This window comes from Mirounga leonina, unplaced genomic scaffold (assembly GCF_011800145.1).
Source record: "Mirounga leonina isolate KUSES-001 unplaced genomic scaffold, KU_Mleo_1.0 Mir_454, whole genome shotgun sequence".
NCBI lineage: Eukaryota > Metazoa > Chordata > Mammalia > Carnivora > Phocidae > Mirounga > Mirounga leonina.
In genome coordinates, this window is record NW_023270763.1 from 2,803,560 (window position 1) to 2,828,189 (window position 24,630).

At 40.0% G+C, this 24,630-nt stretch overlaps 1 protein-coding gene across 3 annotated transcripts in view; it reads left to right on the plus strand.

Moving 5' to 3' along the window:
• Positions 1–24,630, plus strand: part of SDK1 (sidekick cell adhesion molecule 1) — a 616,964-nt gene that overhangs the window by 82,180 nt on the left and 510,154 nt on the right. The window contains exons 1-3 of one of the 3 annotated variants that reach the window (XM_034988282.1): positions 11,462–12,595; positions 14,659–15,016; positions 20,548–20,707. In XM_034988282.1, coding sequence (XP_034844173.1) covers positions 14,986–15,016; positions 20,548–20,707 — 191 coding nt within the window. In that variant the 5' untranslated portion in view covers positions 11,462–12,595; positions 14,659–14,985. Of the gene's footprint in view, positions 1–11,460; positions 12,596–14,658; positions 15,017–20,547; positions 20,708–24,630 lie in introns of those variants that run through there. The other 2 variants (XM_034988283.1, XM_034988284.1) reach the window with 2 other exon arrangements.

Here is a 24,630-nt window from a genome sequence, read left to right on the forward strand (position 1 = left end):
TCGGGGGTCCCCAACCTCAGCTGCACATTGAAATCACAAGGGAGACTTGAAAAATACTGATGCTGGGGCCTCACTCCCAGACATTCAGATTTAATTGGCCTGGGGTAGAGCCTGGCTAGCAGCATTTTTTAAAACTCCCCTGGAGTTTCTAATGTGCATCAGAGTTAAGAACCATTGTTTATATTATAATCACTCTTTAATTATATTTGGTTACATCTTTATAGACGAAGCTCTACAGTTGAGCATCTTGACTTTAGAGTCGTACTCTAGCGAGGCAGGCAGCTCAGATCAACTTACAGGCAATTTAAAGTGCTGACCTTTATCTCTCAAGTTTTTATGTTTAGAGGGCAGTTACTGTAAGGATTACCTTTCTCTGTTGCAGCATCATAATATTGAGTGCCAGGACCCAAGTTTCTGAAACCTCCCAGTAGACCCTTTTAAAACTGTTATGAGCCTGCAGGGTATGGCAGGACCTAGCTGTTAATTCAGTACTTTCATCTGATTGACGTGGGAAGGATCACTGGCCACCTAAGGGAGGCCTTCCCATTATTAATTCCTTTCTGGATGTCCTTTGTGTGTCTGCCCAGAGGCCTTGGCATTGGGTACATTGTGAAAGTCATAAAATTAAAGAAATATCTTGTCCGGGCTGCTCACACTGACATTCAGAAAAACAATCACAGTAATGGCTGGGGCTTTCTCCTTTGAAAGAACACGCACCAAGGGCCTTTGGTGTATTTCTTGATAGAATTTGCTGTGGGCCCGCTGTGCATTGATGGGTGGAAAAGGGCTAATGGTCATGTTGGGGCCACCGCTACTGGAATTGTCCAAAATCTTTGAACTCATTTCGGTGTGTGTGTGCACATGGACATACTAGGATGCACATATGCCGTTTCTTATTGTATTTCAAACATGAGGCTTATTTTTAAGATGCTTGCAAAATTTGCCCAAAGAGAGGAAAACCTTTAAATTGGTGATTCTTAAATCTTTGTGGGTGTATCAGGATCAGATATAGTCAGCCTTAGATGGGGTCTAAAGTTTGAGAGGCAAAGATTTAAATAAATTTCCCCAAAAAGCTACTTTTCTTAGATGCCCTGATACAGATTACAAATAAGGCTATTGATGGTTCCGTACAAAAACAAATGAATATATTTTTACCATTTGTTGAAATCATAGTTTTGAAGCTGGGAAGGCCTGTGTATCACTATCTGCTCTATTTTTGGAAGTAATGGAGGAAGTATTTCAACCTGATTACTGCCTGTGGAGTGAGGAATTTCTTAGTATTTGACTGACCGCCTGCTGGCACTTTATTTCCTTAGAGCTCCTCAAGTCATTATAAGAATCACCCAACGGTTTGAAATGAAAATGATGTCTTACTATAAAATGCCCGCTATCTATGGTAAAAAGATTACACGCCATTTAAAAATATAATTGCCATTCCCCACTCCCCCTTACATCCAAACATCTCAGCATAACAGAATCCTTGCAGAATGAGAAGGAGCACTCAAGGTTCAAGACTTGCAAATTTGAGAAACTGCATCTATTTTAAGTCTTTTAATAGTCCAGATAATTATAACTTCACCTACTGCCCTTTTCTTTCTGCCTACCTCCTGGTCATTTTAATGATGCAGTTTGTGTATTGCTGCTGATGAATTCTGCCCGGTGCAAATTATTTATTTATTTTTCCCTGAGCTGGATTTTATCCTCTGTTTACTTATCTTGGTGTTCTGTTTCCTTTCTGAACTGCCACCGGACTTTCCTTTACATGGCCATTGTGTAATGCACAGCAGGCCGAAGGAGCTTGGGGACTCCTGCTGTGGGAGCCCTGTTTGGGTAAATGTCACCTCTTTAGACAAAGAGAAACTTGGCCAAATCACAAATCCAGAAAGGGCTTAGCTTGCCACATCTTTAACATTTTATATGACAATTTGAAAGTCTATGTTTGCTGCATGGTTTTGAAGTGCTAACTGGTATGGCTAGGGTTTTTATTGCATTGCTTGTTACTATCCTTGGGGTGAAGGTGGAAAGGAGCCAGTTGGGGATAAGTAATCTGGAGTCCGTGCCCTCCTGCCCCACTTCCCTCCACAGGCTTACGAGGAGCTGGGACATGTACCTAGGAGAAGAGAGCTCTTCTGTAAAAACGTTGTTGACTCCTATGAAAATTAGTGTTGCCACTGGAACTTAGGTGCAGAAGAGAGCCTGCCTCCATTGACTTGTGGGGGAGAGTATTTGAGTTGAGTTAGTATCTGTGACAACAAGCTAGGGTTTAGGTACTGTTTTAAGAAGTCTTACTCATCTTTAGGCTTATTTATTGACCTTAAGAACGTTCTTAGGCAGTAAAGCTGCTTCTCTCAGCATCAGGGCTTCCTAGGCAGTAAAGCTGCTTCTCTCAGCATCAGGGCTTCCATCAGGGGCCCTGGCCTTCACTGATTTCTATGCTTGGCTGCCGACCCTGGCCTCCTTTTTAGTGTATAGGAGTTGGGCTCAGTGTAGAGCACTTCCACGTGGGCTATCCCTTCCCACCTTTCCTGACATTTTGCTTTAGTTGGAGACCTTGCTGGCTCTGAAAGGACTTAGCTCATCTTTGTATAATTCTGCTTGTTTGGACCATGATTATTGTCTAAGGACTTGATCCAAAAGAGGGTACCCCTAGCTACTGGGGAGAGCCTTTTGGCTTTCAAGAATGTACGTACAAATTTAAGGCAACTGTCCTTCCCTGTTTCTCTTGTCATTTCTCCTGTGTCCCCTCCAGTCTCCCTGCCCTTCTCCTTCTCACTGGCCACAGCTGATTCCCAGAAGGTTGGCTCTTTTTAAGAGCACACACAGCACGGTGGGCGAGAGAATAAACTTTGCGGACAGGTTCCCTGGGCACAAGTCTGGCTCTGCCACTTCTCAGCTGTGTACCTCTGGACAAATTTCCTTGACCCTTCTGTGCCTCAATTTCCTCATGTAAGAGAGTAAAAATAATAGTACTTACCATGCTTAGCACAAATAGCTACTATTGTTTCCTAAATACACTCTTTTAACAGCTTTATTGAGATAGAATTTATAGCCATAAAGTCCATCTGTTTAAAGTTTCAACTCAAGATTCTTAATATGTTTAGAGTTGTGCCAACATTTCCATATTCTAATTTTAGAACATCCCCAAATCATCTACTAGAGGCCCATCCGCACTCCCTCCTTGCTGTCCTTCCCTGTCTGCCAAGTAACCACCCATCTACTTTGTGTGGATTTGCCTATTCTGGACATTCCTGTCAATGCAGTCACACAACACATGGTCCTTTGTGACTGGCTGCTTCCATTCCACATGTTTCCAAGGCTCATCCATGTTGCAGCATGGATGGGTTGTGTATTTAATTCCTTTTGATTGTTGAATAATATTACATCGCATAGGTATTTACCACATGTTGTTTATCTAGTCATCACTTGACAGACATTTGAGTTGCTTCCGCTTTTTGGCTCTTAGGAATAATGCTGCCATGACCATTCATGTACAAATTTTTGTGTGGACATAACCCACACATTTCATTCCTCTTGGACATATACCCAGGAGTGGAATTAATGGGTCATATGGTAACTCTGTTTTAACATTTTGAGGAACTGGCAGACTATTTGCACCTTATATTCCCACCAGCAACCTATGAGGATTTCAGTTTCTCCATATCTTTGCCGGCACCTGTTAGTGTCTTTTTGATGATAGACCTTCGTGTGGGTGGTTTGGGATGCGTTATCTCATTGTAATATTGATTTTTCTAATGACCGATGTTGAACATTTTTCATGTGCTTATTAGCCTAAATATACTATTGACTATATGAAAACTGGCTTATTGGTTTAGAGATAGTAGGGATATAAGAGATATCAGCCTCTGCTTTTATAAAGTTTGCAACCATGACAAGAGTGAAGATAGTTTCTGAGTCAAGCATACGTAAAGAGTCCTATCTGCATCTCATTAACAGTTAGAAAACTTAAGCTCTAGCTAAAGCTAAGTCATCATTAGTGTGTGGAGTTTAATCATTTCCTAATAGGTTTATGTGTAGAGAGATCATTTTGTTTGATTTCATCTCTACTTGCTTTTGTGTTCTTGTTTTTTTTTTTTTTTAAGATTTATTTATTTGAGAGAGCGAGAATGAGAGAGAGAGAGAGAGAGTACATGACGGGGGGGAGGGTTAGAGGGAGAAGCAGGCTCCCCGCCGAGCAGGGAGCCCGATGCGGGACTTGATCCCAGGACTCCAGGATCATGACCTGAGCCGAAGGCAGTCGCTTAACCAACTGAGCCACCCAGGCGCCCCGCTTTTGTGTTTCAGTTTTTACAAATTAAATTGGGTAACGTGGAAAATGCCTTTGTTGCCACACTGTGAGTTCCAGTTTGTTCTCAGCAACTCTTAGAAGATTGAAGTCAAATGTTGGCCATTTTTCTCCCTTAAAGTTTTTTTTTTTTCCCCCATCTTGACTGAATTATGTAAGCTATTCAGCTGGCCACTTAACGGTGGTTTTTCTGTAGCATTGGTGAGTTTATGTAACTTTGCTTATAGGAAATTATATATATTCATTTTTATACCTCAATTTACCCTGTCCGTTGAATGTTACCGGCACGAAATCTGTGGCTATGGCACTGATTATCTCTGATGGCTTTTCTAATAGTGCTTATCTGCACATAGCTTGATCTTGGGTAAGAGGCTTATTTGGTGCATATTTTCTGGTTTTTGAAACAGAAACATGAATCACTCCCTCTGATATAAAACTCACCAACACTGATGTTAATATTTTGTCATGTAATTGTGTTTCTATTCATTTTTAGTTTACATTCTGAACCAGAGGGCCAGTGGGCAGAGTGCATTTTCATGGAATGAATTAGGCAAAGAGGTTTGACCTTGATACTCTACCATTTACTGTCTCTGTGGTCTTGAACAAGGTGCCTAATCTCTTTCTCAGTTTTTTCATTTGTGTAATGGGCATAAAGTATGACCTCTATCTGATGCAGTTGTTGGGGGAACACCTGAGATTTTGTTTATTAAAACATTTCTTCCTGGGTATGCAGTAAATGCTCAGTAATTGTTAGATAGTAGCACTAGTACTAGGAACAGGAACTATAACCTTTTTGGCTCCTCGTCTGATCGGGAGATAAGATGCACATGAAGAGTTAAATGGTACTAGGAGGGTTAAAAGCTCAGTAACAGGGGCGCCTGGGTGGCTCAGTTGGTTAAGCGACTGCCTGCCTTCGGCTCAGGTCATGATCCTGGAGTCCCGGGGTCGAGTCCCGCATCGGGCTCCCTGCTCTGCAGGGAGTCTGCTCCTCCCTCTGACCCTCCCCCCTCTCATGTGCTCTCTGTCTTTCTCATTCTGTCTCAAATAAATAAATAAAATCTTTAAAAAAAAAAAAAAAAAAGCTCAGTAACAGACAGCAAGCTTGTTGGCACGGTGGCGCACAGGAGCTTGTGTTCTAAGGTGCCGGTGACCCCCCGAGTGGACAAAGTTACTGCCCTAAAGCGGTGTGAGCCAGGGGCTGAGGCAAGTGTGTCTCCATCCTGAAGGGTGGATAGATGTATGCCGTAAGGACTTTTAACTGAGGGAAAGTTTATAAGTGGTGAAATTCACAGATATTAAGGGTACAATTCGATGAGTTTTGACAAACGTATAGACTCATGCAGCTACCACCTCAGTCCAGATGGAGAACGTCTCTGTCACTCCAGCAGATTTCCTCATGCATGCCCATTCCAATCAATCTCTGTCCCTGTAGGCAGCCGTTTTTCTGATTTCTTTTCACAGAGATTAATTTTGCCTGTGCTTGAATTTCATGTAACACGGGCAGTTTTATGTCTGGCTTCTTTGACCCAGCCTGATGCCTGAAATTCCTCCATCGTGTTGAGTTTATCAGTTTGTTCATTTTTATTGATGTACATCTCTGTTGTTTTCAGTTTAGGGTATTATAACTAATGCTACTATGACTATTCATGTAAACTTATTTGTGTGGATGTGTGCTTTCTTCAAGACATATCTCTTGAAGAAATATCTAGGCCTAGAACTTCTGGGTCATCGGGTAGATATTGGTTTAATTTTATAAGAAATTGCCAAACCTTTCCCCCAAGTGGTTGTACCATTTATGCAGTCTTTGCCAGTGACAGGGGAGAGTTGCCATGGCAACACACATTTGCCGACATGTAGTGTTGTTTGCCCTTTTCCACTGAGCCAGATAGTCCATAGTGGCAAATGATGTTAAGCACTTCCTATGTGCTTGGTAGCTATTTGTATATCTTCCTTTGTGAAGTTCACGTTCAAGCCTTTTTGCTCCTTTTACTAATGTGTTCTTTTCATCTTAATCATTGAGTTGTGGGCATTTTTATATAATTTGGATACAAGTTTTTTTCAAGATCAATGTAACCCCCAGAATATTTTCTTCCACTTCGTGGCTTTCGTATTCCTTCGTTGGCAATGTACTTCACAGTGCATTTGTTTTAATTAAACTTTTTTTTTTAAAGGTACTCATACATTCAAAGGAGTTATTAGAACTAATACAAAGAGATCCCGTGTACCTCTGTGCCCTTTACTCAGTTTTCCCCAATGGAAATATCTTGAACAATTATTGATTGCAACCAGGCAACTGACATCCATGCAGTCAACATAGAGAATCCCTTATGTTGCCCTTCCAGTGTCCTCCACCCCCACCCCGCCCCCATTTCTGGCCCTTGCAACCCCCAGTCTGTTCTCCATTTCTGTGATTTTGTCATTTCAGCAGTGTTATATAAAAGGAATCCTATTGTATGTGACCTTTGGGATTAGATTTTATTTTTCACTCAGCAGAATTCTTTGGAGATTCATCGAGGTTGTTGTGTGTATCAGTAGTTTGTTCTTTTGTATTACCTAGTGGTGTGCTATGGTTTGGATGTCCTATAGTTTGTACAACTATTAACCTTTCAGGGACATCTGGGTTCTATCCAGTTTTTGCCTGTTATGACTAAAGCTGCTATTAACATCTTGTACAGGTTTTTATGTAAACAGAAGTCTTCATTTTTTTGGGATAAATGCCTAAGAGTGCAATTGCTGGGTCTGTATGGTAGATACATGTTTAGTTTTATCAGAAACCGCCAAACTGTTTGCTAGAATGATTGTATTACTTCATGCATCCACCAGTAGTGTATGAGTAATCCAGTTTTGTTTTTGTTTTTACATCATCAGCATTTGGTGTTGTCCCTGCTTTTTTTAATTTAGCCATTCTGATAGGTATGTGCTGATAACTTATTATGGTTTTAATTTGCATTTCTCTAATGATTAATGATGTTGAACATCTTTTCATGTGTATATTTGCCATCCATAGATCCTCTTCAGTGAAATGTCTGTTTATCATCTGTCCATTTTCTATTTAGATTATTTGTTTTGTACAGTTAACTTTTGAGGGTTCTTTATATATTTTAGATACTAGTCCTTTTTAGATATGTGGTTTGGACATATTTTCTCCTAATCTGTGCTTGTCTTTTTATCCTCTTCACAGAGACTTTTGGAGAGCAAAGTTTTAAATTTTGGTAAGATTCAATTTGTTGTTGTTGTCGTTGTTGCTTTTAATGCATTGTACTTTTGGTGTCAGGTCTGAGACTCTTTGCCTAGCTGTAGATTTTAAGGATTTTCTCTAATATTTTTTCTAACAGTTTCTGGTTTTACACCTAAACCCATGATCCATTTGAGTTAATTTTTATATGAAATAAGAAGGTTAGGTAGAGGTTCTTCTTTTTTTTTTTTTTTAATCTTCTGGATATTTGGTTGCTCTGGTGCCATTTGTTTTAAAGACTATCTTTCCTCTTTTTTTTTTTTAAGATTTACTTATTTATTTGGGAGAGAGAGTGTATGAGTGGGAGGGGCAGAGGGAGAGGGAGAGGGAGAGAGAATCTCAAGCAGACTCTGCTGAACACAGGGCTTGATTTCATGACCCCGAGATCACAACCGGAACGGAAACCAAGAGTCAGATACTTAACCAACTGTGCCTCCCAGGCACCTCTATCTTTCCTCTGTTGAATATGTTTTTCATCTTTTGTCAAAAATCAGTTGGCTATACTTGTGTTGGGGTTTTTCTAGGTTCTCTATTCATTTCTTTGATTTAAAGTTCTACCTCTCTGCCAATACCGTACAGTCTTTTCCCTCCCTCCCTCCCTCCCTCCCTCCCTTCCTTCCTTCCTCCCTCCCTCCCTCCCTCCCTCCCTTCCTTCCTTCCTCTTTTGTCATTCTAACTTGATTGTAGCATGCTCCACTCTTTAGTTGAAAACTTCAAGCATAACCACTGGCTTAGGTCAGGCTATTTGTGACAATTGATTTCATTTTTAAGTCACTTAAAATTTTTACCACAATCAAACAGAACTGGAAGGCCAATAAAGGAAAATAAAAACAAACAAACTCAGAAGTCCCCGGCTCCACTCCTCCCTAAATTATTCTTCATTGAATGCTAGTTCTTGATTTATCAAATTTTATCATTTTTTCCCTTTTTTGTTTTTTTGTTATGAAGATGAAGATTTCACATCCTTATATATCCTTGCTTTCCCTCCTGTTTTTCAAATATAATTATATCAGAATTTTTAGTTAAAGTGGTGTAAAATGTTTGACTAATTTTCTGTCTAATATTTTGTAATTACATTTCCTTTCTTGTTCAAAGTATTTTGCTTTCTGCAGTTAATAATTCACTTCCTCCCACCTATTTGTCTTTGTTCCTATTACTAATTATTTTCAGACTTTCCAACTCCAAAGATTATGATTTTCCCACCCAGCCCAATGCATCAGCTTTTCTTTGTTCTTAAAGATGTTGCTCTGGGAGTCATCTGCCATCATGCTCTTGCCTGACCCACCTGTGCTCTAGGTATTCCACATAGATGTGCTCCTGGCCTTTCTCTTTGCTCCTCTCCAACATGTATCTTGTTTCCTAAATCCCACCTCTTTCTCATCCTTAATATATACTCTAATTTTAGTAGAGTACATCTTTTAGTAGTTTCATGAGAAAGCATGTATGGGAAATATTTTTTGAGACCCTGACAGTGTTAATATGTATTAATATGAAAATAATACGTATCTTTTCATGCTTAATTGCTAATTTGAATGTTGAATTCTGGGATACAAATATTTATTCAAAATTTGAGGCTGTTGCTCCATTCACTTCTAGCTTTGACTATGTTGTTGAGAAGTCAGATGACATTCATATTTACAATCTTTTAATGTGAACTAGTTATTTATGACTTGAAGATTTTAGTATCTTCTCTTTATCCCCAATGCTCTGAAATTTCATAGCAGTGTAACCTGATATGGGGATTTTTAAAAAATTCATTATGCTGTGCATTTAATAGGCTCTTTAATTTGAATACTTATGTCTCTCAGTTAAAGGAATATTTTGTGTATCAATATTTTGATAATTTCCTCTTTATTTTACTCTGTTTTCTTTTTCTGGAATTCTGTTACACAGTGGTTAGAATTTCTGGACTGAATGATATTCAGATTTCCTCTTATCTCCTATTAATACTGTATTGTCTTGATTTACCGTAGCTATATAATAAGTCTTAAGATCAGGAAGATTGATACCTCTCATTTTCTTATTCACTTTTTTTTTTTTAAGATTTTTTTTCTTAATTCATTTGAGAGAGACAGAGACAGAGAACAAGCAGGGGAAGAGGCAGAGGGAGAGGGAGAAGCAGCCTACCCCCCCCCGCCCCGCCCTGAGCAGGGAGCCAGATGTGGGGCTCGATCCCAGGACCTGGAGATCATGACCTGAGCCGAAGGCAGATGTTTAACCATCTGAGCCACCCAGGTGCTCTCTTCTTCATTTTCAAAATTGTTTTAGATATTCTAGTTTCTTTGCCTTTCTATATTAATTTTAGAATAATCTTGTGTATATCTATAAGAAATGTTGCTGGTGTATTAACAAATTCCATTAACCCTATATATCTGTTTGCATAGAATTGACATCTTTACTATGTTGAGTCTTCAAATCTATGAACATGGTATATCTCTAAATATTTGTTTAGGTCCTTTGATTTCTGTGATCAGCATTTTATAATGTTCAGAATAAAGATATATTTTATAAAGTTTATACCTGAGCATTTCATTTTATTTGGAGTGATTATGAATGGTATTGTGTGTATAATTTTGGTTTCTACTTATTGGTAGTTTATAGAAAGGTGATCGATTTGTGTGTTGATTTTGTATCCTACAACCTTGTTGAACTCACTTATTAATTCTAGAAGGGGTGTGTGTTTGTGTGTGTGTGTGTGTGTAGCTTCTTTGGGATTTTCTACAGACATAATCATGTCATCTACAAATAGGGACAATTTCATTTTTCCCTTCCAATATGTATGTCTTTTATTTATTTATTTTCTTCCTTATTTCAGTGGCTAGACCTTGAATAGGACTGATGAGAACAGACATTCTTGACTGGGTACCAAGTTCAGGGGAAAGGTATTCAGTCTTTAACTGTTGAATAAGATGTTATTAGATGTAGATTTTTGGTAGATTTTCTTTATAAAGAAAGTTCCTCTCTATTCCCAATTTGGTGAGAGTGTTTTTTTTTCTTCTTAACTTTATGAATGGGTGTTGGATTTTGTCGAATGCTTTTTCTGCTGTAGTTGATAAATCACAGATTTTTTTTAGCTCATTGATATGGTAAATTATGCTGATTGATTTTTCAAATTTTGAACCAGCCTTGCATACCTGGAATACATTCCACTCAATCTTGGCATATAATTCTCTTAATACATTACTGTATTTGACTTGCTAATATTTTGTTGAAGATTTTTGTGTCTAAGTTCAGTAGAGATATTGGTATATAATTGACTTTTTTGTATTATCTTTGCCAAGATTTTATATCAGGGAAAAACTAGGCTCAAAAAATGAGTTGGGAAACATTTCTTTCTCTTCTGGTTTTTGGACAAGAATATGTAAAGTCGATGTTAATTCTTTAAATGTTTGATAGAATTCTTTAGTGAAACCATCTGGGTCTGGAGGTTTTTCTCAGAAGCTTTTTAATTACAAATTCAATTTCTTTAATTGGTTACAGGGCTATTCAGGCTGTAGATTTCATTTTGGCTGAATTTTTGTAGTTTATAGTTTCTCGGGAATTAGTTCACATTTCTGAGTTCTCAAATTAATGAGTTTAAAGTTACTCATTGTATTCCTTTTTTAGTGACTGCAAGATCTGTAGTGATAGCCCCTATTTCATTGCTGGTATTGATTTGTATTTTCTCTATTTCTTTCAGTCTTGCTAGAGCTTTACACTTCTTTTTCCTTGAAAAACCAGGTTTTTGATCCATTAATTTTCTCTCTTCTCTCTCTCTCTTTTTTTTTTTTTTTTAAGAGAGAGTATGAGTGGGGAATGGGAGAGGGATAGAGAGAATCTTAAGCAGGCTCAATGCTCAGCATAAAGCCCGATACAGGGCTCAGTCCATGACCCTGAGATCATGACCTGAGCCGAAATCAAGAGTGGGATGCTTAACTGACTAAGCCACCCAGGCACCCCTAAAAATTGAGCTCTTAAGTAAAAATTAGAATTTTGGAAATTTTGTATATGCCACCCTGAGCTGGACAGTTCCCATTATTTAGGGATTTTTCTGATGAGATATGGAGCTGTATTAATGTGTGATATTTTTTATATAGCATAATGATATATGTCAACATTTGGAAGAGCTACATAACTCAGCAAACCAACAAAGTCATGCAGGCATAAGAAATCCACTCAAAGTGTGAGATAAGCCAAAAGATTGTAACTTTGCCAAAATCAATAGGCCTTATCTATTGGAACTTTGGTATCCATAAGAAGTTCCTTTCCCATGTAATTTTCTTGGTCTAAAGTTAAATCTTTACCATTTAGGTACCTTTTGAGTCCCGCTTTTGATGTCAATACATATGTGGCATAAATTCACTGTAAGCATATAAGCAGGGCAAGGTAAATCACCTCTGAATTTCTTTTCTTGGACTTTTCAGGCTTTTATTTAATTTGAATTGGACTTTTAGGATTATTTGAAAGAAATAGTGTGCCATGTTCAAGAAAAATGTTGGTTATTTCTGATAACTCTTCTCTCATTTTGGTTGGTCCTACTTTTTCACTACAAACCATAGAAATGACAATTTAGTCCAATTCTACTTTGAAATAAAATATTGGAGAGCTGGAAGCTTATTTCAGTTTGGAGAAGTAGGGGAATTGCTTTTATCCTTCTCTCTCTTCTTATTATTAATTTATATGCTGAAATATATTAGCATAGTGCAGGATCAAACCAGTACATAAATACAACCATTTATGTTTCTGCCATAAGCTTCACTGTAGATTAATCTCACTGAAAGCTTGAATGGTTTCTTAGGGGAAAATACTGGAAGGGTAGGTTTATCCCATGAGTTCCCTTAAAGATGCTGTTAATTCGCATTGATTTCAGAGAAAACAGATAAGCAGTTTGACTTCCCCCTGACTGAATGCATCATCAAGCTGTTCTCAGTACTGTTTAATGGAAACCTGAGGGCCCCTCCTGCTTTCTGGGTTTTCATATGCACAGATCCAGATGCCAAGAGAAGACTGCAGACACTACTCAGAGAAAATCCCACACTTCCTGATCAAACTTTTGAGTCCAAAATGATGACTTTATGGTGAGATCTGGGAATATATACTGGGAACTTTTTTCTCCTTTCTCCCTTCTGATTATAGTGCCCTCCAGAAGACAATGGGACAGAGCCTCAGGCGAGGGGTGAAGTGTACTTGCTCATATGGTGTGCTCAGGCTCCCCTAAGTCCCTGACCAAGCTTAGCAGTCACTGCCACCCCACACCAGGCCATCTTTCACCCTCAGAGGCCTCTCCAGGGCGGCCAGGATGCTCCTACAGCCCCGCTCACCTTTCACAGGCCAGGCGCGCGTGCGCACGCACACACACACACACACACACACAGGCTTGCACAAGTCCACTTTTAATTGGGGTGGAGACGTGCAGTAATCTAAAAACAATCTCATTTGTCATCACGGATGGGATGGTTCTTTAACAAGCCTTCAAATGCCTTTGAAAGGCACTGTGCAGCATGAGCAGCAGTAAGAGATGTACCTGCGCCCTCACGTTTCTGTGAGACCTTGGAGCCTCGGTCCCTGGGAAGCCCGAGTCAGGCCGCCCGGGCTCTCTGGGCACTGATGCCCCTTCAGCTCCTCGCCTGGCTGACTTGTAGACACTTTAGCCACGGGACATCTGTGGCCGTGAACCCGTCGAGGGCCCCCTCAGGCAGTGGCTTCCTGCCTCTGTCCTCTTGCCTCTTGTTGGCCAGCATCACACTTCCTGGACTGTGGCTCTCACGGCAGGGACCAGCTGTATCCCCAGTGCTGAGCCGCCAGGAGACACCCTGTGAATGCTTGGCGGGGGGGGAGCGGCTTTGTGGCTGCAGAGCTGACATCAGCAACCCTGCGCTCCTGCCTGCGCCTCTTCTGTGCTGAGCTCTGTGGGGACTGGCAGGGTGGTAAGGCTCTCCTGGCTCCTGGAGGGCAGAGTGGCAACTTGCCTTCCGGTGAAACTTGCAGTCCCGCCCCATCAGACATGCTCGAGAGTATAAATATGGGAAACACGGTATATTTTGTAGTCATCATGTTCATTTTTTATCATGTTTAAAATACATATATTTGTTCAACGGTGGCTACCTTTTGCCCTGAAATTTCTGATACTCATTTATTTTAGAAGGCAGTAGTGGAAATACATAAGGTGACATACAGAGAGGTTGGCTGATTTTTTTTTTTTAGACCCACAGAATATGATGAGTCTGTCACTGGAAAATACTTCTAAATATTTCTGATAAGCTAGGAGAATGAAGCCTGAGAATTAGCTCTGATGATAGAGCTGCATCCTCCTCCTTCATTTCACCTGTAGCCAGCAAGGGCTTCGGTAGGTGGTCCCAGAAAGCACAGCTTGAATCAGCTTGTTCTAAAGCACGTGGTGGACTCGGTCCAAAGGGAATTATCTTAAAAGATCTCATCATTGAAGGGCGACCTTTCCATATTTGCATATTTAACTGTAGTAGAACATACCTGATCATATTTACATTTTTACCTCAGAAATACACTTGAAATGCACAACTGTTGCCTTTAAAAAGATTAATACTACTATTATGAGAAAGCACAACACACTGTGAGGTTGAACTCCCAGCTTCAGTAGGTGTACATAATGACCTGCCAGCAGTAGGGATTTGAATGACTATATTTACCAGAAAAGGATCTTCTACCTGTATTTTTCGGAATAGGTGTTCACAAATGATGCATTATGCCCTGTGCTTTTGTTTCTCACTGGGATTTGAAAAATAGAACTTTCCATTAGTTGTGAATTCATAAGCTTGGGGCATGAAAATGTTTGAATTTGATGTAAAAGAAGTTTTGAAAGGAAGATTAGTAGTTTAAACCAAAAGATTAGTCGCCTTGGGAAATTCAGCTGTCGAAAAAGCCGAGTTCAGTAATAAAAGGTCCTGCTCCAGCTGATTGCTCCATTCACTCTGCGATTCCTAATCTTTCCCGCCGGACCCTCGCCTGATCGACAGTGCTGATTACCAAGGCCTAATAGCACTCATCGTCACTTTACCAGAATGTGTGGGGCTCGTCTGCCTTAGACACCCCTTGTCTGTGGTGTACTTGGCTCCTCTGCTGAGTGGGAGTTGATTATTATTTCTCATATTCATTATCACTTTAGATGGAGGAGAAGGGTGAGGTCCCAGAACCGATCACGATTATGCTGGCTGACCTCTCTCACTGGCAGAGTCACAGAGGAGCTTGAAGCTGGACTCTCTTGCAACCAGCAGTTGATTCCTATCCATTCTACCACGAGAGAGTTTCTGGTAGTAGACTCAGGATTTCCATGATGGAGCAGATCGTTAAAATCCAGGGCAAGCTCACCCTTCTTCAGGGTAGGGCACCTGGAGCCACAGGACAGGGTTCTTCTTCAGAGCTGCTGCTTCCCTGGTTTCTCACAGAAGTAAATGATCTTTACTGTGGCAGGTGGGTTGTGGTCCCTTTGTAGATGAGCAGAAGATTATCTCCACGTCGGACAGGTAAAGTTAAATCCATTTACATTCTATCAAAACCTTAAAGTCCATTTAGGGAAGTGACTTTTACATCATAAAATTGTGATGTTATCTTTTTTTTTTTTTTAAAGATTTTATTTATTTGAGAGAGAGAGAATGAGAGACAGAGAGCATGAGAGGGAGGAGGATCAGAGGGAGAAGCAGACTCCCCACCAAGCAGGGAGCCCGATGTGGGATTTGATCCCGGGACTCCAGGATCATGACCTGAGCCGAAGGCAGTCGCTTAACCAACTGAGCCACCCAGGCGCCCAATTGTGATGTTATCTTAAGATAACATTACGTGCACTGCTCTCCTTTGGATGGCCCTGAAGTCTGTGTTATCCAGACAGACGGGACTCTCTTGTTCATAACTGATTTATGTTCTATATAAAAGTATGTGAAAATGGAAATTTCAGAGTTTTTTGTAGGAATTCATTCCAGGGTCTTACAGTGTTCATTGTTAAGAACATAGAAGCTGTGACTTAATGTCTACTTACTTTTCCCAAGGAGAGGGAGAACTGCTGTTCGTTATTTGGGAAAACACACCTGTGCACACACACACACACGCACACGCATACACATATACATACATACATACACACATGCACACACATGCACACACACCCTCATCGAGCACCACGTAGACCATTGACTTTTCCCTAGGTCAGAGTTTGATGATCTTATTTCAGAGGTAACTCAATCATTTTTGTCTTTATGGATCTTTTCAGACTTTTCTCTGTTCCATTTAAGGTATATAAGGATCACATGCTTTTGTCAGGGGCTGTGTGGACCTGAATATTAACGCTTCTGTCTCTTTTTTTTGTCACCTAAGCCTTTGTGCTCTGTTGCTTTTATGCCCTCTGAACTTCATGATCTGCATGTATTTCAGTGGTAAATAGTGCCAGGTTCAGAGCAATAATGCTGTTATTCTGCACACTGGCTAATCTGTGTTACAATATTTGTATAACGATTGTCACTTACGTAAGATCCCAGAGCACGGACACATTTGCCTCCCTTCCTCCTATCATAAATGTTAGTTATCTGCGCTAACCACACTTCTGTGATCATTTGGATCACAGGATATTGGCTTGCCAGCTATATGAAACTACTCTTTATGAAAACTTCTTTTCCTGCTAATTCAGAGTGTGCAGCATAATTTGTACAGAGTATAAGCATGTTTAGTAAACTATGAATTCTAGGAAAAATTGAATTATGGTATCATTTACATTTAAAACAGTCATATAATATATTAAATTGATGATGCTCTGTCAGTTGTAAAACCAAATTCACATCCTTGAGTGTCTATTTTGAAGCTTTTTTCTTTTCTTTTTTTTAATTTATTTATTTTATTTATTTTATTATTTTTTATTTTTTTTATTTTTTTAAAGATTTTATTTAATTGACAGAGAGAGACGCACACAGCGAGAGAGGGAACACAAGCAGGGGGAGTGGGAGAGGGAGAAGCAGACTCCCCACTGAGCAAGGAGCCCGATGCGGGGCTCAATCCCAGGACCCTGGGATCATGACCTGAGCTGAAGGCAGACACTTAACCGACTGAGCCACCCAGGCGCCCCGAAGCCTTTTTCTTTTAAAAGATATATTTTTTATGACTCATTTTTGTAGGACTCTGGAGCGATATGAAGTGGCGTTTCTTTCTCCATCGTTAAATATGGTGCAAGCGGCAGGGCACTAATACAGCCTGGAGCTCAGTCAACCCCAAGGTGTAAAGCTATAGTCGTCACTTCAGCCTCATGAGGCCATGAGAGTGGACAGTTTTAGATGAAGTGTGTAGCAAAGAGGGACATCGGACACTCTGTCACTGCTGGCAGTCAGCCTGAGGATGCCCTTGTAGCATGGCTCAGAGTGGGTGGTGTGCAGTAGCACCTTGGGATGGGACGAGGATCGACTGCCTTCCTGTCTTGCAGTCACAAATTTCGGTCACAGTGCCTGATACTTTGCCATCTCTATTCCTGCATCAGACGTAGCCGTAGCCTCTTATGGGACAGCAGCTGTGACTTATTCTCGTTGCATTCCTAGCACTAATAACTAAATCACTGTGTGTGTGTGTGTGTTTGTGTGTGTTGAACAGAAAATCGTGCAAGTCAGAGACCTAAGAATCCTCTTGACACCTCTCTTTCCCTCAGTCCCATATTCAGTCCATCGATAATTTTCTTTTTCGCTACCTAAATATTGTTTTAAAGCCACCCATTTCTCTCCATCTCTACCACTACAACCATTGCTGTTACCTTGGCCCAAACCACTGCCACCTTTAAGAGCATTTGCCTGGATCACCGCAGTGGCCCTAACTGGTTTAATCCCACTGCTCGGGCCCATCTTAATTCCTTCCCCATGGTATGGCCAGATGAGCTTTTAACAGCACAGCCTCTTCAAAGGCTGTCTGCTGTCCTTCCATAATAATGGCTAATCATCATTATCACCATAACACTGGCAGTACTTTGACCAAGGCCAGTGAATAGCGTATCATATAATTTATCATTCACACAAGGACACTTTTGAATGTGAAGTGGCACCATTGAAAATCACACAGCGATGACATGGAAACACAAAGGATGTTCGCTTGCCTTGCCTGCAACACCCTGTGAGGCCTAGACCTTGTTCACCCTGCTCCCATTCACTCTGTCTTCTATGTGCCCATAGATCTGCTTGTTTTTCAGTCTTTTGTACTTTCCAGGGTTATTCACCATGTTTGCTACCACCACAGGGCCTTTGCAGATGACACTACTTGAGTTTTTGAATCCTACTGATCTTTTAGCTTCTGCATGGCATCTCATTGACTAGGCTAAGCCTTTTTTTTTAATAGGCTCTTACCACATTCACAAATGCAATTTAACATTTAATTATTTGAATGAATACTAGTAAGAGATTGGCAATATTCTATTATCCATATACCAGTAGTAGAATGCAGTGGTCAACACAATGGCAAAATAAACTCTATACAGTTGGCCCTTGAACAACATGGTTTTGAACTGTGTAGACCCACTTATACATGGGTTTTTTGTAGTACAGTAGTATAAATATATTTTCTCTTCCGTATGATTTTCTTAACATCTCTTTTCTCTAGCTTACTATATTGTAAAAATACAGTAATACATATAATATACAAAATATGTGTTAATCGACTGTTTATATTATTGGTAAGGCTTCTGGTCAACAGTAGGCTATTAGTAGTTAAGTTTTTGGGGAGTCAAAAGTTGTATGTGGATTTTTGACTGTGGGGGGGGTTGGTGCCCCTAACCCCTGTGGTGTTCAAGGGTCAGCTGAATATTTAAGTTCTATATATTGGGGCGCCTGGGTTGCTCAGCTGGTTGAGCATCCACCTCTTGATTTAGGCTTGGGTCATGATCTCAGGGTCATATGATCGAGCTCTGTGTTGGGCTTCACGTTCAGCATGGAGTCTGCTTGAGTTTCTCTTATTCTGCCCCTTCCCTGCTAGCGTGTGCACATGCATTCTCTCTTTCTTTCTCTCTCTTTCAAATAATCTTAAAAAATTAAATTGTATATATTAAGTACAAAAAAACCGAGCTGTATGTACTCCAACTTAATGTAAAAATACAGTTAATATGCTATTAACAGCATACTGTTAATATGCTATTTGATGCTTAATTTGTTAAAAATACAGTAATTTAAAAGCCCAGCTTAGTAATTTCACAAATTTATCCAAAACGTGAAGTTAAGATATGGGTTCTTGAGAAGATTTCCTTAAGGAGAAACGCATGGCATTTAGAGTCATAATATATAGAATTCAAGGATTCTGTAACAGATTATCTGAGTTTTAAATGGTGATTTCACACTCACTGGGTGGCCTTGAGCAAGTTACTTAGTTTCTTTGGGTCTCCCTTTACTCATCTGGAATATAATGAGGAAGGAATATAATAAGGACTATAATAGTGACATTTGTCTCATAGGGCTTTTGTGAAAATTAAATGAGGTAGTGCGTACAAAGCGCTTAGCACAGTTTCCAGCACATAATAAATACTCAATGAATACCAGCCATTGCTGTTATCTGTGTTGTTGTTATTCTGTTTATTTGTTCAGCAAATATTTTATTCAGTATCTACTTTGCCTCTGGCATTGTTCTAGGTTCTGGGATTCAGAAGTAGTCACTAAGAGGGCATAGAATGCGTTGGTATAATCCATAAGTACTCTCATTTCGAGATCTTGTAGGTGCCATGACTGGGACAAATGTCATGGTTTGTTGGGGCATGTTGGTAGGGAGAGGTTTTGTCAGCTGGAAGGATGAGAGCGAGTCTGCTCACACAGAACTGGGGGTGCATGGGGGGTGGGAAGGAGCACCTGGCAAGGCCCAAAAGGGCTCAGCCTGGTTCAGAGTTAGAGTGTTCATGTGTGAGTAGAGAGGGTCGGGGGCCTGAGAGAGGCAGGTGTGCCAGGGGGATTGTGTTCGAAAGTGAGGAGCTAGAATTCTGTTTATTTTAGTGATGAAGAAACAGAAACACATGCCCTAATCAGAGTCATGTAGAAAATTAGTGATGGGGCCGGAACTAGAAGCTAAGTGTCCTGTGTTCATATTTATGTATTTCTAACTATTGAAGTGTACATACAGAAATTGCACAAATCTTACATAGAATAATTTTCCATGAATTTTCACAAAATGAAGTGCCCCTGTGTAATCACATCGGGAAATAGGTCCTGGTCTGCTCGCCATAAGCTGCCCTGTTACACCCCTACACTGTCCCTGTCCCCCTGAGGTAACATTTATCCTGACCTCTAAGAGCACAGATTAGTTTTGCCTGGTTTTGAATTTTCATGAACTTTTGGATAGAAGCATATGCTATAAACTTCTTTCGGTCTGGCTTCTTTCACTCCACATGTGTCTGTGAGATTCATAGGGGGGACCAAGAGTTGTTGCATTCCCATTGCTGTGTAGGATTTTGTTGTATAAATACACACAGGTTTCCATTTCTATAGCCCCGTGTGTGTGTGTGTGTGTGTGTGTGTGTGTGTGAGAGAGAGAGAGAGAGAGAGAGAGAGAGGTGGAAGCTGGATGGTGCTTCCTGTCATTTATGTACGCATGTTACTCTTGCTTATCCTAGTTACTTTTTTTTTTTTTTTAACTGACTGAAGGTTACATGAAGAAATTTCTTTTAGAGCCTCTGTGTAGACCCTTGGTTGATACTGTGAAAATATAATGCCTAGTTAAAACCATGGCTTGCATGACCAGAGATTGCCCAGTACGCCTCTTTGTTTAACAGATATTAATCATAAATAGAAATAACTGCAATGAACTTGTCAGATGTTTTTAAATGGTACTGATCATTGAGCTTTCTGCCTTCTGAAATATCATCTAGGGTATTACATGTTTCTAAGGGGTCGAGGATTATTGGCTCCTTAATTGGGCCAAATAGCCATCATTTATACTTTTTAAAATTAGGTCTGTTTAAATAAGTGATTGATTAATTGGATGAATGCCATTTTCATGTTTACTTCATTCACTTTTTTTTTCTTTCTCTCTTGCTCTCTTTTTTTTTTTGATATTTCAGATGATGTTGTGCCATATTTTAAAACGGAGCCAGGCCTACCGCAGATTCACCTGGAAGGCAACCGCCTTGTTCTCACTTGCCTTGCTGAAGGGAGCTGGCCTTTGGAGTTCAAGTGGATGCACAATGACCGTGAGCTCACCACCTACACCAGCGAATATAAGTAATTGATTGCTTGAAAATAAGATTCCATTTCAAGTTGATGTGTTTAGAATATTTGCCTTATTGACCATAATAGCACAAAGGGTGAAAATATTTGATTGAATTTCTAATGCATTAGGATTAAAGGAATAGAGTTAATTAGAATGTGATTTAATATTCTGATCTACATTGTATTTACACCTAGGAAGTCTATCATTATATTTGTAAAAGGAAGCCCATTAGTGAAATTACCAGACTAAAAAAAGCTATAGTTACGGAGGAATGCAAGTAACAGCTTTAGCACGATATATTTGCTGTCTTGTGGCAACAGCCCCACCCACCAGTATTGTTCATATTTAACAAGCATGAATGTTTAAACAGAGATCTTTAAATCAGTAGCTTCTGGAGCTCTGAGCAGTCAACAGAAAATTTACCTGGCTAACTTTTAGAGTCAGGATGGGAGAAGATGAGGCTTTGGGAGAGGGACATGAGCAGAGTCTCTTGTTCCAGCAGCAAAAAAGGATGTTTACTGAACTCCTGCATGTGCTAGGTGTGGGGTGCAGGAGTGAGCATGATGCTCTGAGGCAGAGGGGAGGCTGAGATGAGGTCACACCTGAGCTGTGGCTTCTCCCAGGACCAGTGGTACCCGCTTGTAAACCTCCTGGTCTCCCTGCAGTACTCAGGTCTTTTCAGGTTTAAATCTGTTTAGCTTCTGTTTCTATGTGAGGGTTATTATAACAGATGCTGTAGTTCTGAGTAGGACAAAGAATTAGTGACTGCCTAAAAAGTCCAAGAGGTCCCCAAATCAGCAATGTCATGCTCTTATTTAATGGAAATTAGAGAATTGGTTGTCCAGAGGTATTTTAAATAGAGTATGGGCTTCTGAACATGGGGCATAGCCATCACTCACTCACTTTGGAAGTCAGAAGTTAGGGGCATCTGGCTGGCTCAGTCGGAAGAGCACACAATTCTTGATCTCAGGGTTGTGAGTTTGAGCCCCATGTTGGATGTAGAGATTACTCAAATAAATCTTAAAAATTTTTAAAAAATAGTCAGAGGTTATAATATGATGGTCCATGAACCACATCCAGCCTGCCCAGAATGTGGTATGTGTGTATGTACTTAAAAAATCAGTTGAAAATACATGTGGATATACACACAGAATATATTTCTTAATTGCTTGCCAGCATTTAACAATTGTAAGATTTCATATAAAAATGCACTTTCTGGTCCCTCTTGACCAGTCAGAAGGCCTAGCCACCTGGCTCTGCTGCCCCACACAGAAGAACCGTGTTTTGCTCAGTTACCTTATCCACCTGCTCTTTGTAGACATAGAAATTTGTGACCACCTCTTTCATTATTAGGCCTATACTATCAGAGTATCTGCTGTTGTAGGAGCAATTTATCATAATAGTGTAAGATCATGTTGACATCAGCAGACCCAGGTTTGAATCCCAGCTCACTCCCAATTAGCATCAGCGATGTAACTTCAGGCAAGCCACCAATACCTGCAAAATGGGGGTGATCATACCTCATTTGTGGTAGTGTGAGCATTAAAAGGCTCTAATGTAGGTAAAATGGTGTATTTTCTGGCCCACAAGCAATCAGCTAATAAATCCTAGTTGACATTCTGTATTATTATAATGAGGTGTTAGGGTACTTGGTTTTGTAGGAGGGGCATAAGAAAGGAAAAGACAAACAAGCTTAGAAATGAGAACCACGTGTGAGTAGTGGGCTTTAACAGCCAGTCCCTTGAATCCAGATATTTCTGTTCAACTTCTGTGTGTGACTTTGGACAAGTGACCTAACCAGTTTGGTTTTGATTTTCTCATCTGTAAAATGGGTGTGATATAACCCACCTCAGAGATTTCTCATAAAAATGAAGTGACGTAATGTTTTGTATGCCCCAGGAAGAAAGGAATGAAGTTTCAGAAGACTCCAGATTATTCTTCCCTACAAAAAGTAGTAATGTGGATGATCTATAATGATGGTCTTCAAATTGGGGAACATGGCCATGGATAGTGGCAAAGGAATTTCTTTTTAGATGTTCAGTTTCCATATGTGTGTTTTCTGAGGTTGAGCTGACTGAGAACATGCCTCTGTGTGGGCACCTGTGGTTCTCTTCCCCTGCCCCTCTTTGTGCTCTTTCTCCCAGTTCACAGAAGGAAGGCTCACTCTCCCTGAGTCCTCTTACGGAACTGCTTCTCAAGGATGCAAGACAAGTGCATAGTTAAGAATATTCGGCTTGAACAAAGTGTTGGGCTCTTTTAAACAACCCCAGAAGAACTTCTTGCCTTTCACATATTCCCTTTAGGGGAAAACAGGACACTAGAAATGGGATATTTTGATCAATTTTGGGTTTTTAAAAATTCGGATACGTTGTATAGTTAGGCAGCAAGAGCTATACCAATTTTAACATCCTCACCTTTTCCATTCTCCAGCTGTTACCAAAGAATATATTGTGCCTCAAGGAACGTTTAATGAGAGCAAAGCAAAGAGTGTGCAAGATAGATCCATGGCAGACAAGGGCATCTTGTTTTATCTAGGTGGCAAACCCACAGCCGCACCCTGGGGCTTGTCCACTTATACAGAGCAGGAGTAGAGTATTCAGGATTTGTTAGAAAGAAGAATGAAGTCAAGATATATTCTTTTATGAAGCATGTTCTTTCTGCATTTTACCCTCCTCTGAGATGAGAAGAGTGTGGTGAGGCCTCAGTTGGAGATATCAGGGAGGAGGAGGTAGAAAGTGTTGTTTCCTTCGATCAGATCCATGTTCTATCTTGATATAGAAGGGACATGCACACGAGGAAAGTTAGGGCTTTGTATTTTTCTCAAACATTTACTCAGAAGACACTTTGATTAACTTTTGCAAAGATTATTTGATACTCTAAATCCATATCCATTTTTTATTACTTTCCTGTGTTTTGCTTGCTGCTATGCTTCAACCTCTTCTCTACTTGTTTATTTGCTTGTTCCATGTACTCATTGGATTTAAATGAACACAAATGGCCACAAATATGTTGTCAATACCTTCTCTTTGTTGTTAATTTCTATCCAATTCTGTTTATTCTAGTGGTAAATAACTTCCCATTCAATGAAATGTAATTGAAAAAAAAAGCCACTTTCCTGTCATTAAGAAACATTTTCTTTTTAAATTTTAAAGGCTTAATAATTATATTTCAGCATTAACACATATATGTTGTTTTGATTAATTGTAATAATTGCAATGAACATGTAATACAGAAGAATTTTTATAAGCACTTAGAATCTTTTGATCAAAGGATATCCTTTTTAAGTTGCCGTTGATATGTGTATTTTTACTGCAGATAAGTATATTGGATAATCAATAAGTATCTTTCAGGCATAAAAATATGTTACAGTAGAATAAAATTCTATGGGGTAAATAGATTTACAACTCAAGTTCAAAGAGTAAAAAGGAACAGTATGAAGGTTGTATCTGTTAAAGAGTTCATTAATAAAAAATGGATAATGTGCTGGGGTGCCTGGGTGGCTCAGTCGTTAAGCGTCTGCCTTCGGCTCAGGTCATGATCCCAGGGTCCTGGGATCGAGCCCCGCATCGGGCTCCCTGCTTGGTGGGAAGCCTGCTTCTCCTTCTCCCACTCCCTCTGCTTGTGTTCCCTCTTTCGCTATGTCTCTCTCTGTCAAATAAATAAAATCTTAAAAAAAAAAATGGATAATGTGGATTTCAAAATCTTTAGATTCCGTTGGACACATGTAAAACAGCAGTGTAACAGGGGCGCCTGGGTGGCTCAGTTGGTTAAGCGACTGCCTTCGGCTCAGGTCATGATCCTGGAGTCCCGGGATCGATTCCCGCATCGGGCTCCCTGCTCGGCAGGGAGTCTGCTTCTTCCTCTGACCCTCCTCCCTCTCATGCTCTCTGTCTCTCATTCTCTCTCTCTCAAATAAATAAATAAAATCTTTAAA